The sequence below is a fragment of the Chlorocebus sabaeus genome, chromosome 20 (genome assembly GCF_047675955.1).
Source record: "Chlorocebus sabaeus isolate Y175 chromosome 20, mChlSab1.0.hap1, whole genome shotgun sequence".
NCBI lineage: Eukaryota > Metazoa > Chordata > Mammalia > Primates > Cercopithecidae > Chlorocebus > Chlorocebus sabaeus.
The window spans coordinates 92,220,174-92,233,948 of NC_132923.1; the positions used below are offsets into that span (position 1 = coordinate 92,220,174).

The following is a 13,775-nucleotide window of genomic DNA, read 5'->3' on the forward strand; positions in this document are numbered from 1 at the left end:
GCGCCTGGCCTAATTTTTGTATTTTTAGTAGAGAGGGGTTTTTGCCACATTGGCCAGGCTGGTCTCAAATTCCTGACCTCAGGTGATCCACCCGCCTTGGCCTCCCAAAGTGCTGGGATTACAGGTGTGAAGCACTGCACCTGGCCTTCCATTTTATTTCTTGAGTTATTCATAATTCAATTTCTTTTTTCTTTTTTTTTTTTTGAGATGGAGTTTCACTTTTGTTGCCCAGGCTGGAGTGCAATGGTGAGATCTTAACTCACTGCAACCTCCGCCTCCTGGGTTCAAGCAATTCTCCTGCCTCAGCCTCCCAAGCAGCTGGGATTACAGGTCCCCGCCACCGCACATGGCTAATTTTGTGTGTGTGTGTGTGTGTATATATGTGTATATATATATATATATTTTTTTTTTTTTTTTTTGAGGCAGAGTCTGGCTCTCTTGCCCAGGCTGGAGTGCAGTGGCCGGATCTCAGCTCACTGCAAGCTCCGCCTCCTGGGTTCACGCCATTCTCCTGCCTCAGCCTCCCAAGTAGCTGGGACTACAGGTGCCCGCCACCTCGCCCAGCTAGTTTTTTGTATTTTTTAGTAGAGACGGGGTTTCACTGTGTTAGCCAGGATGGTCTCGATCTCCTGACCTCATGATCTGCCCATCTCGGCCTCCCAAAGTGCTGGGATTACAGGCTTGAGCCACTGCGCCCGGCCTTTTTTGTATTTTTAGTAGAGACGGGGTTTCTCCATGTTGGTCAGGCTGGTCTCAAACTCCCGACCTCATGATCTTCCCCCTTCGGCGTCCCAAAGTGCTAGGATTACAGGTGTGAGCCACCGCGCCCGGCCTCATAACTCAATTTCACAAAAGATATTGGGCCACAGCTCAATAAATCTTTGAATGGATGCCTGAAACAGGATATATTTAAAAAGGAGAAGTATTTCTAAAACCACTACTGAAAAATGTGACCAAATGATGAATCAGGAGAATCATAAATCTGGGTTTTCTAGTGGTGACATGAACAGGAGCACAAAAAGCTTCCTGTTCAACCAGTTCTATGATGTGTTTTTCCTATAGCAGTGGTGGGTTCTGCCACCATTTCATTGAGGTCCCTAGGGAAACACATCTTGTCATACACAGTACCCACCATAGCTTTCACAAATGAGCTCCTTGTACGTCCTGCCAGAGTTTGCAATAACCTGAAGTAGTCTGACAGATTCCTTCTTGGCCTCCTCCTTGATCTTCTCCAGCCCAAGTATTTCCAAGAGTGTCAGGACACCTCCAACCTCAAGAAATTCTATAAGGTACCGATTACTGTCCAGAGGGATAGAAAAGTAGAAATAAGGCTCTTGTCAAGTTCCTTTGCACTGAGCTTTCAAAGAGATCCCAAGGTCCCCTTTCACATACTTTGCCCTCCTATCCAGGAAATGTCCATAGGTCAAGTGACACAAGAGTGTGGAAATTCTTCCTTCCAGCAGGAAATGCTGGAATTCTATACTAGGGACAGTTTTTGGTTTTGCCATTCCAGCATCTCTTCTCCTTCTTCTTGTAATACCACCTCAACTGTCACTTGGGGAATCACCCCTCTGCCTCTCATGGGCCATGTAGTTTTGGTGGGGTGAGGAGGTGACAGGGTATGTCACCCTTCTGACTGCAGAAGTTGGTTTGCGGCTGGGCATGGGACCTAAATTGATCCAATGAGGCTCAGAGCCTGGGACTTTCTTGGGAAGCTGTGGAAAGGATCTGCTCTGTTTTTGGTGTGTCTAGAGCTCCTGAGGACCACGGCACACAGAGGTCTATGAACACAGAGGAGAAGATACAGAAATGGGGAAAAAGACAGAGAGGGAGGCCAAGTACTGATGACATTGTTTGAGGCTTGGATCTAGTCAGGGCTGAAATGTGTATTTCTACCCTCTGGGCTTTTCCAGTTAAGTGAGCCAATAATTTTTCTTTTTCTAAGTCCAATCTGAGGTGGTTTTCTGCAGTTGACAACCAAGAGAGTGCTGTCTAGTGAAGCGCCACTGGAGAGCACGGGATGGGGGAGCAACTAGAGCAGGAGCCCTGTGGACATTACCTCTGGGCCCATCTCGAGAGCTACGAGGAACCCACTGCTAACAGGAATCCGTGGCCCTGGGTGATGTGAATGCCAAGGACATCATGAGCCTGAAATGCCACTGAGACCCCCAGAATCACGCTAGAACAGAACTCACCTGCTTACAGCTGATAAGAAGATGCCAATGGACCTGAGAAGCTTTTCTAAACATGAGTCAGTGACATAGCTGTATGACACGTTAAAGAGTGACTTTCAGGGTGGTTTTTCACACAGAAGCCAGAGTCTGTGCCTAATTTCTGGTACCACCCAGGGTTCAGGGTGGCCAAGTAGCTGAACTGTGCCCCTTTACCCTGAGAGGGGCTACCAGCTGAAGGGGAAGTGGCAATACACACAGGATGCGGGGGAAGGGGGTGCTGGCTGTTCACTGTTCTCCAGGAAGCTCCTCTGTGGCCGTTCAGCCACCTTGGCTCTTATAGGCTCTCTAGGGAACAAGGAGGCTCTGATGAATTAAGGACCCTTGGAGAAGGCTGGGAGTCAATATCCCAAACCTCTCTAAGCCGTGCCCGTTGCAGCCTTGGTCTCAGCATAGTTCATGACTTTGTGCCTCATTCTTAGATTTCCCTAAAAAGAACCAGCTTCATCATTAATTCTCAATTTTTGTACTTGTTCAAAGTTTTACACTGGAGGTCACTATCCTTATGAAGAATTGGCTTCCTAATAAGAATAATAGGAGATGGTGGAAAAATTAAACTCTGATTTAAACCAACCTCAGTATTTAATGTTATTTTTTAATGTGAGTCTTTGCAAAAAGCCTCATTATAATCAAGTATCCAAAGCACGCATCAGCTCGGATACAAGGTATGAAATCAAGCCACAACAGAATAGGAACCAGTCAACAATTACTAGGCTCATAACACATCAGAGGCTCTTAGAACACTTAAGAAATTAGCTGAAATTATTGCAGCTCATGGAGGATGACTGAGAGCTTCCAAGGCTGATAAAGGCTAATGTAATGGGTTGGAGGTAATGGTGCTTTGTTTGGGCGGGGGGTGTGTGAAGCAAATTATCTCTGCTGCACCCTGGTTCCCAGGATGCCAATAGAAGTAGAGACAGATTGGCTCATTAGGAAAGGCTCTTTACTGCAAAAATAGTGTTTGCTCTGGAGCCAGGCTCCCCTGCCTGTTGCCGCCATAGCTGGGGCCAGGCATCAGCCCACGTGGTGGTCTTTTTATTCCTACATTGTCCCCACCTTGCTTCTTCAACCTCTGCCCCGTTCCTGCCTCAGTGCATTTTCCCCTTTTTCTTCAGGCTAGGCTGACAAACTTTTGTTTTTGTCACCTTCTGTTTCCTCTGTCCTGGGCTACTCTTTTTTTTTTTTTTTTTTTTTTTGAGAGCGGGTCTCACTCTGTTGCCCAGGCTGGAGCACAGTGGTGCAATCACGGCTCACTGTAGACTTGAACTCCTGGGCCCAGGAAGTCCTCCTGTCTCAATCTCCTGAGTAGCTGGGACTACAGGTACGTGCCACCACGCCCCGCTATTTTTTTTCTGTATTTTTTGTAGAGACATGGGTCTCACTATGTTGCCCAGACTGGTTTCAAACTCCTGGATTCAAGCAATCCTCCTGCTTCAGCCTTCCAAAGTGTTGGGATTACAGGCATGAGCCAGCATGCCAGCTTTATTTTTTGTTTGTTTTTTTCTTCCTTTTTGTGGAGAATGGAGTTTTGCTATGTTGCCCAGGCTGGTTTTGAACTCCTGGGCTCAAGCAATCCTCCTGTGTCTGCCTCCCGTAAGTATTGAGATTACTGGCGTGAGCCACCACACCCAACTAGTCTTGTTTTCATAGTCACTCACTGTACATATTTCTGGTCTACTATTTCCAGGAATTGGTTCCAGAACATATTGTTTGAGTCCTGGATCTAGAGAACAGGGGATGAAGGAGCAATGTTGGGGCCACAAGGTCAACAGTAGCTAACAAGTACCAGCTCCTATTGTGTGCGGGGCACTGTGCTAACTGCTTTGCTTGCATTGTCTCATATAATCCTCACCATGGCCCTCCAGTGGGTGCTATTAGCATTTCCATTTACTTACTGAGTAACATGAGGTAACAATCTCAGGTCAATAACTTGTACAAGGTCCCACAGTGAACTGCTGGAACCGGGATTTGAACCTAGACAGTCTGACTCCGATTCTAACTCTTACTATTAGGCTTTCTGGCTTGTAGACAAATGGATGGAGGGGGCTTTGCAGATGAACTCCCAGTGTGGTGTCGCAGGTGGAGCTGTGGTCTGCATGGTTCACTGAGTAGGAGACACGATGGTGTATAGGCTTTCGGACAGACACCGGGTTCTAACCTTATCTCTACCATTTGCTAGTAAATTACTCGACCTTTTCAAGGCTCATCTTTCTTATCTATAAAATAGAATAATACCAATCACCTATTAGGCTGGGTGTTAGGCCCAAATGAGATAATATTTGCACAGTATATAATTTCAGTGCCTAGAACATAAGAAGACTCAATAGGGTGGGCCCAGTGGCTCGTGCCTGTAATCCCAGCACTTTGGGATCCCAGCACTGAGGAGGGTGAATCACTTGAGGTCAGGAGTTCAAGACCAGCCTGGACCACATGGTGAAACCCCATCTCTACTAAAAATATAAAAATTAGCTGGGCATGGTGGCGCATGCCTGTAATCCCAGCTACTCAGGAGGCTGAGGAAAGAGAATCACTTGAACTCGGGAGGTGGAGGTTGCAGTGAGCCGAGATTGTGCCACTGCACTCCAGCCTGGGCAACAGAGTGAGATTTTGTCTCCAAAAAAACAAAACAAAACAAAACAAAAGAGACTCAAAAAATGGTAACTAATTTTATCATTTAATATGCAAATCCTTAGTTTTACTGATCTATTCTGAAAGTTCAAGGTTGGGAAAAGGGTTTAGGCTTATATGGGACTTTGTGGTAGTCAATTTTGCAAAAAATAATGATGCTATGATGCTATTATATTGACTTGTTTTCCTCCAAAATCCACCGTAACTGGAGGGCTGAGTAGGAGAAGTCGGTTTATTAATTCAAAACACTGTTATCACCTCAGGCAGTCTATTTTTTCTGTTGTATGACAAGGTTGCAAAAGGTTAGGGAATTATGAATAATTCTAGGTGTAGAACACTGATTCTACAACTGTTTAGTAAAAGCATGGTTCATTCATTTAGTAAGCACTGACTGAGTACCCACTAAATGTTAGGCACTATGATTGGCACTTGAGAAGTGAAGAAGAATGATGTAATGCCTAATGTAATAAGTGCAATGACCAAGTAAGAAAAACACAGAATGCTCAGACACACTGACATTTCAGTGGGGGATTGGAGTGGGAGAGATCCTGCAATAGCAACTGAGAAATAGCGGGAGAAGGTAGAAGAGAGGACAGCTGAAGAGGAGGCAGTGGTCAAGCAAGGCCAGGACTAGGGTGAGGTGAGGGAGACACTTGCCTGGGGTCTGAAATTTAAAGGGGCACCAAAAAACTCAGTTATCAAATGATATTTCAATGCGCTATTTAAAATAATCAAATTAATATTAAGAAGTCCATGCAGCCGGGCGCGGTGGCTCAAGCCTGTAATCCCAGCACTTTGAGAGGTCAAGGTGGGAGGGTCGCTTGAGCACAGGAGTTTGAGACCAGCCTGGGAAACAGCAACAGCAAGATCCTGTCTCTACAAAAAATAATAAAATTAGTTGGGGGTGTGGTGGTGCATGCCTGTAGTCCCAGCCACTTGGGAGGTTGAGGTGGGAGGATGGCTTGAGCCCGGGAGGTTGAGGCTGCAGTGAGCTGTGATGGCACCACTGTGCTCCAGCCTGGGTGACAGAGTGAGAGTGAGACTCTGTCTCAAACAACAACAACAAATCCATGATGAGATGAATAAGACATCACAGTGTTAAACAGACAGGATCTGACCCTGCACCTGTACGACCCTGCCTTGCTTGTCTCACCCTGTGTGACCCTGCCTTCCTCATCCCACCCTGTACAACCCCTAGTCATTTCACCCTGTGGCCAAATGGAAAATATTGTCCCGTAAGACAGGGAAGAAAAAAAGTCTTGGCAACAAAGCTAGGGCCTTGGTTAGGGTAGTGTCATGGGTTGTGGGGACAGGAGCCAGGTTATAGGCAGCAATGTTTCTCAAAGCATAACCCGTGGGCCACTGGCACTCGAGCCACACAGAGTACTTGTTAGAAATAAGGGTCTGGGGTTCCACCCTCAATCTACTAAAGCAGAACCTTGGGGGTGTGGGTGGATAGGTAACTGGTAATCTGCATTTTAAACCTCTTTTATGCACAATAATATCTGAGAACAGACTAGGTATGATGGCTCACACCTATAGTCCCAGCACTTTGGGAGGCTGAAGTGGGAAGATCACATGAGGCCAGGAGTTTGAGACCAGCTTGGGCAACATAGCAAGACCCCATGTCTACAAAAATTTTAAAAACAGAAAAATTGGCCGGGCGCAGTGACTCAAGCCTGTAATCCCAGCACTTTGGGAGGCCGAGACGGGCAGATAACGAGGTCAGGAGATCAAGACCATCCTGGCTAACACGGTGAAACCCCATCTCTACTACAAAAAAATACAAAAAAACTAGCCGGGCAAGGTGGCAGTTTTAGAGAATGGTTCACACCATTCTCCTACCTCAGCCTCCCGAGTAGCTGGGACTACAGGCACCCGCCACCGCACCTGGCTAATTTTTTGTGTTTTTTAGTAGAGACGGGGTTTCACCATGTTAGCCAGGATGGTCTCAATCTCCTGACCTCGTGATCCGCCCACCTCAGCCTCCCAAAGTGCTGGGATTACAGGCATGAGCCCGCGCCTGGCCTATTTATTTATTTTTATAGAGATGAGATCTTGCTCTGTTGCCCAGGATGGAGCACAGTGGTGTGATCATAGCTTACTGCAGCTTCAAACTCTAAGGCCCAAGCGATCCTCCCTCCTCAGCCTCCCAAGTAGCTGGGATTATAGGTGTAAGCCACTGTGCATGGGTCAAGGAGGGGGTTTAGAGAAGGTGAGAGGGTTCAGGCAAGGAGAGAAATATACAATAAAAGGGTCTGAGATAAATCCGTAGACTGCCACGGGCACACAGAGCAGGAATATCCTCAAATCTACCTATAACTTGAAGTATCACCTTGATGGTGACCAGATCTGTCTCTAGCCTTGACCTGCCTCCAGGGATCCTCAGCACAGACATCTCAAACTCAACATGTCCCAAAACAAGCTTATCTACCCTCAAACTTACTCCTCTTCTTATGTTCTCTTCCACATAATGGCACTCTATTCCCCTAGTTTACTAAGCCAGATATGTGACACTCATCTTGTGGCATATGAGTGAAGATGGATATATGGGTATGGAATAGTTGGATATATAGGTATGGAACTCTGATTCAAGAGAGAAATTTGGGCAGGGATACTTATTTGAAAGCCCTCATACAAGTGTGGTGTTGAATCTTGACAACGAGCTAGTCTCTCAGGGAGAATCTGAGAGTGAGTACAGAAGAGGGATGACAATGGAATCCCAAGGAACAGCATTTAAGGGGTGGCTGAAGAAGGGCGGGAAATGCATAGAAACCAAGATAATCGGTATCACAGAAACCAGGAGTGTTTTGAGAAGTGGGAAAGGTTGACTGACAAATGCCACTGAGAGGTCACATAAAAGGACTGAGGATGCAGTCCCTGGGTTTTGCAACTGGAAAAACGTGGGTAATCTTAGCAAGACCTGCATCAATAGAGTGGGAGGCACGGAAGTCAGATGGCAGTGAGTGGAGAAAAGGGAGGAGAGGAAGTGGAGACAGAGAGACTCAACAACCTTTATTTTTGTAATTTAAAAAAAATGTTTTGAGATGGAGTCTGTCTCTGCGGCCCACGCTGGAGTGCAATGGCGTGATCTTGGCTCACTGCAAACTCTGCCTCCCAGGTTCAAATGATTCTCCTGCCTCAGCCTCCTGGGTAGCTGGGATTACAGGCGTGTGCCACCGTGCCCTGCTAAGTTTTGTATTTGTAGTAGAGACAGGGTTTCCCATGTTGGCCACGCTGGTCTCAAACTCCTGACCTCAGGTGATTGCCCACCTCCGCCTTGCAAAGTGTTGGGGTTACAGGCATGAGTCACTGCACCCGGCCCCTCAGCAATCTTTTCAAGAAGCTTCATTGGGTGCGGTGGCTCATGCCTGTACTCCCAGCACTTTGAGGTCAGGAGTTTGAGACCAGCCTGGCCAACATGGTGAAACCCTGTCTCTACTAAAAATACAAAAATTAGCCAGGTGTGGTGGTACATGGCTGTAGTCTCAGCTATTCGGGAGGCTGAGGCAGGAGAATCGCTTGAACCGGGGAGGTGGAGGTTGTGGTGAGCTGAGATTGAGCCATTGCACTCCAGCCTGGGCCACAGAGAGAGACTCTGTTTCAAACAAACAAACAAACAAACAAAAAAAGAAGCTTCGCCATGAAGGGCAGAAACTGGGGTTGGGTGGAATATAGATTTGAAATAGGGATTCAATTTTACTTTTTAAAGTAGAAGATATTTCAGCATATATAAATGCTGAAAAAATGCTGGTTATGAGGCAAAGGTGAAAGCTATAGGAGAGAAAGAATAAGGAGATAGGAAGGGGTTCAAGTGCAGTACAAATAGAGGATTAGCCCTAGACAGAAGGTATACCTACTTCAACTCTGATGGTAGCAAAAGAGGTTAGGGGTGAGAAAGAAGATACAATCGTAGGTTGGGAAGACAGGAAGCTGAGAGAGTTCTTGACTCTAAGGATTTTTTTAATCACCTTTTTTTAACACCAGATGTCCTGTTCTAAAATATTAGAATCAAGAGAAAACTCCTTTGACAATCTCCTCTCCTTTTCATTTTTGAAGGTTGCCTAATTTTTTTTTTTTTTTTTTTTTGAGACAGAGTCTCACTCTGTCACCCAGGCTGGAGGGCAGTGGCGTGATCTCGGCTCACTGCAACCTCTGCCTCCCGGGTTCAAGTGATTCTCCTGCCTCAGCCTCTTGAGTAGCTGGGATTACAGGCACCTGCCACCATGCCCGGCTAATTTTTGTATTTTTAGCAGAGACAGGGTTTCACCATGTTGGTTAGGCTGGTCTCGAACTCCCTGACCTTGTGATCTGCCCACCTCAGTCTCCCAAAGTGCTGGGATTACAGGCGTGAGCCACTGTGCCCGGTGCCTAATTTTTTTTTCTGTTCGGCAAAGGATACGTGATTCTAAGTGAGGTGGTCAAGCGTACCAGGAACAAACTGGCTCCCTGGGAAAACTCCTGCTCCAGTTCAGGGGCAGTCTTGCCTTGGTTGGTTTCAATAAATTTGTCAAGGATGTGACTCCTTGCGACTTTGCCAGCATTGTCCCACTCCTGTAAAAAACTTAAGAGCCTGCTAATTGCTGCCTGTTCCTTTATAGAAGTCATGATCAATCAGTCCTGAAGTTGGCTACAGAGGGAGGGAAAACAGAGAGGTTACCAGAATATTTAGAATCACACAACTCCATTATTTTTCTAGCAATCAACTGAAGGCAGGGTGTGGCTCTATCATACACATGAGTGTAGTTATGTGCAAAATATACTCTAGGACTGGACATCTGCTGGTTGAACAGGGAGGCTCTAGCTGGAGATTCTTAATGGGATTAAGAATATCAATGTGCTAAATGTCTGCTCTTTAAGAACTAAAATTTTAGCTCTTTGGCTTCTCTACTGATGCCAGCAACTAAAAGACCACAGCATCCAGCTGAGATAAAAGTGCTTGCTAAGGCTGGGCGTGGTGATTCATGCCTGTAATTCCAGCATTTTGGAAGGCCCAGGAGGGCAGATCACCTGAGGTCAGGAGTTTGAGATCAGCCTGGCCAACATGGCGAAACCTCGTCTCTACTAAAAATATAAAAAATTAGCTGGGCGTGGTGGCAGGCACCTGTAATCCCAGCTACTTGGGAGGCTGAAGCAGGAGAAATCGCTTGAACCCGGGGGGCAGGTTGCAGTGAGCCGAGATCGCACCACTGCACTCCAGCCTGGGCGACAGAGTGAGACTGTGTTTAAAAAAACCCAAAAAACAAAAAACAAAACAAAACAAAAAACCCAAAAAAACAAAATCTGGGCCTCTCTTGTGGCTTACTTCATACAGGGTCAGAGGCTTGAGGTCTTGAGAGACATGGCCTCCCTCTTACGCCAATCACCTAAGTTAAAGTGCTCCTTAACCTTGTACCTCGGGCTTTTACACTAACTCTTAAAAACAACTTTAAAAAAAGTTAGTGGGAAGAAAACGTTCCCATTCCATAGTTGGATTAATGGGCTGTGGTTTGTAGGAGTCTGTGTCCTTGGGAGAGTGTTTTCAGTGGGGGAGGGAAGGTTTAAGATAAACCCGTTTTCCAAAAATAGTTGTGATTGAAAGTGTTATTATCCATAACAAATGTTAGTGCTGATGGGAGAGAGGCATGTGCGATTCTTTTGTCTAACAGACAAGTGAAAGTCATATTTCACATTATCATGGGGTTTTCTGTGATTTACAGAATATTTGTGAAACATTACTTGCAGGGGCCATGATTGATATGGAGAGAACAGCTTGTGTGTAGGAGAGATGTGTATTTCACGAAGACTGTTCAACATGAAATTTACAGTCCCATAAAGTGCTTCTACATCTTCGCCAGAGATCTAGTTAAAAGGACTTTACAGTCTGAAACATCCTAAAATTGATTCTAAATTAACGTTTGCTCACATGTATTTGAGATATTGATGGGGCCCAGCTATCAGAATTTTATTAGGAAGCAATAATCTGAGGCATGCGGAGACAGACATACATACACACCAACCTCTACTGCTCCCCAGAGGACATGGGATGTGTGCTTCCAGAAGGGCGTCCACACAGCCTCTGGGATGGAGACAACCACGAAATCTAGCTGGACTTAAGAACCAGGTGAATGACTGCAGACCAACCTAAACACAAAAATGAACAAAGCCCCTCATGGGATCATGCATCAATCACTGTGAATGCCATTGCAGTCCTAAGTCTTAGAATAACTTAGGGAGCTCTGGCTGCCTTCAACGGCCAAACTGACACGAAGAAAATGGGGTGAATATCTGTTCTAGACCCCAGGGAGGTGGGCTTGAGACACCACCACTAGCTTTATCAGGCAGGAAAGCATCCTGTGCCCCTACCCTGCCTTAAATGGACCATTTCTAGTATCAAAACTCAATGTGCTATTAGAGATGCACCCAGTGATTCCAGGACACCAAAGGCAGGGAACTCTAAGCAGGGCACTCCACATTATGGCTCCTCCATGTTTCCTTGGACCTCAGTCTCCCCTATCTTCTTTGAAGACAGGAAAAGAAGCATCAACAAATGGCAGCTTTAAAAGTCACTGTGATGCAGCTGTAAATCTTATGTATGTGCTGAAGGCCCATCATACGGCTCTGTGTAAGGTACCATGGGAGACGCAGAGATGAATACGGCACTGCAGGGCCCTGGAGGAGCTCCTACGCTTGGGGGAGAGTGGAAGAACATGAGATGTGGAGTCAGACTGGGTTCAAGGCTCAGCTCTGCCACTTGCTATTTTGAAAAAATCAAATAGTAATAGCACCTGCCTCACCCTTTGCTGCCCTCCAGTCTCTCCTCACAGAGGCCACTTTAAACTCTTTTGGCTATTTCTTCTGCTGTTTACCCTTGTATTTCCAAATAACGAGCTTACACTACTTGTTATGGGCTGAACTGTGTTTTCCCCAAATTCCTATGTTGAAGTCCTAACCACCAGTACCTCAGGATGTGGTTGTAACTGCAGCTATGGTCTTTAAAGAGGAAATTAGGCTTAAACTATGTCATTAGGGTGGGCCCTTATCCAGTATGACTGGTGTCCTTATAAGTGGTGATTAGGATACAGACACACAGAGAGAAAACCAGGTGAAGACACAGGGAAAAGATGGCCATCTGCAAGCCAAGGAAAGAGGCCTCAGAGAAAATCAACCCTGTGACAACTTGATCTTAGCTTTCCGGCCTCCAGAACTGTGAGATGATGAATTTCTGTCATTTAAGTTATCTAGTCTATAACACTTTGTTATGGCAGTTCTAGCAAACTAATACACTGCTATCATTCGATGTATCAACCTTAGGTAATATTTATGTATTTATCATTCTGGCAGTGGAGGAATTAGGTCTTCATTTTTTTTTTTTTTTTTTTTTGAGATGGGGTCTCACTATGTTGCCTGGCCTGGAGTGCGATGGCTATTCACAGGTATGATCATAGCATACTGCATGCAGCCTCAAACTTCTGGCCTCAAGCAGTCCTCCTGCCTCAGCCTCCTGAGTAGCTGGGGCTACAGGTGCATGCCACCTTGCCCAGCAGAGGAATCAGTTTGATTGCTCCACTCTAGCTCCCATTTTTTCTCTTTCTATCCTCTAACATAATTTGCCACACTTTACAGTTCAATCAGTAGGGTTTACATTATTATGATTACTATTTTATGAGATGCAGTCTCACTCTGTCACCCAGGCTGGAGTGCAGTGGCATGATCTCGGCTCACTGCAGGCTCTGCCTCCCAGGTTCCTGCGATGCTCCTGCCTCAGCCTCCTGAGTAGCTGGGACTACAGGCATGTGTCACCACGCCTGGCTAATTTTTGTATTTTTAGTAGAGATCGGATTTTGCTCTGCTGGCCAGGCTGGTCTCAAAATCCTGAGCTCAAGTGATCTGCCTGCCTCAGTCTCCCAAAGTGCTGGGATTACAGGTGTGAGCTGCCACGCCCGGCATATTAACATGATTGATCAAGTAAATAAACTCTTCACTCAAGTAGCAAACTACTATTACATTTTTTTCTTACAGTTTGGTTTCATCTGGAGTTAATAATTGTCATTTTGTTTTTTCTATTGTTTGGTTTGAAGTACCAAGGGCTATTTTCTTCCAAATGTTCCAAATATGTAGTGATTAGTCTTCCAAATGTTCAATTCGTAACTGATTAATTCCATCTTTTCCTGGAAACCTCTGTCCCACAGATCTCTTTCTACTATAGTTTAGACTGGTTGCTCACTAAGGCTGGTATGTAAATGTCGTCCTGGGATTTCCTCTTGCCGAGTTTTTCGATGGATGCCCATTTCCTGGCTCTCACATCTTCTTCCTTCTTTGTGTACTCCCTCGTTTTGTCCTGGAAGGTCTAAAAATATCGTTTTTGACATGTTGGATTGGCTGGGTATATAACTCCGTATTAGAAATAAGCTATCTGGTCTGGGTGCGGTGGCTCACGCCTGTAATCCCAGCACTTTGGGAGGCTGAGGCAGGCAGATCATGAGGTCAAGAGATTGAGACCATCCTGGCCAACATGGTGAAACCCCATCTCTACTAAAAATACAAAAATTAGCCAGGCGTGGTGGCACGCAACTGTAGTCCCAGCTACTTGGGAGGCTGAGGCAGGAGAATCCCTTGAACCCGGGAAGTGGAAGTTGTAGTGAACCAGATTGTGCCACTGAACTCTCTGGCACTCTAGCCTGGTGACAGAGTGAGACTCTGTCTCAAAAAAAAAAAAAAAAAAAAAAAAAAGAAAAGCTATCTAGCCAGATGTGGTGGCTCATGTCTATAATTCCAGTATGTTGGGAGGCTGAGGCAGGAGGATCACTTGAGCCCAGGAGTTTGAGACCAGCCTGGGCAACACAGTGAGACCTCCATCCCTCCACCCCCAAATTAGCCTGGTACAATGGCACACACTTGTACTTTCAGATACTTGGGAGGCTAAGGTGGCTGAGG

The 13,775-nt window shown here is 45.9% G+C and overlaps 1 protein-coding gene across 4 annotated transcripts in view; it reads right to left on the bottom strand.

Moving 5' to 3' along the window:
- Window positions 1–13,775, bottom strand: part of ARMH1 (armadillo like helical domain containing 1) — a 51,987-nt gene that overhangs the window by 25,152 nt on the left and 13,060 nt on the right. For all 4 annotated transcript variants that reach the window (XM_073007374.1, XM_007979006.3, XM_073007373.1 and 1 more), the window contains exons 2-5: window positions 10,859–10,982; window positions 9,262–9,489; window positions 2,196–2,264; window positions 1,133–1,299 (exon numbers count right to left, since the gene is read on the bottom strand). In XM_073007374.1, the coding sequence (XP_072863475.1) occupies window positions 1,133–1,299; window positions 2,196–2,264; window positions 9,262–9,467 (442 nt within the window). In that variant the 5' untranslated portion in view covers window positions 9,468–9,489; window positions 10,859–10,982. The remainder of the gene's footprint in view (window positions 1–1,132; window positions 1,300–2,195; window positions 2,265–9,261; window positions 9,490–10,858; window positions 10,983–13,775) is intronic.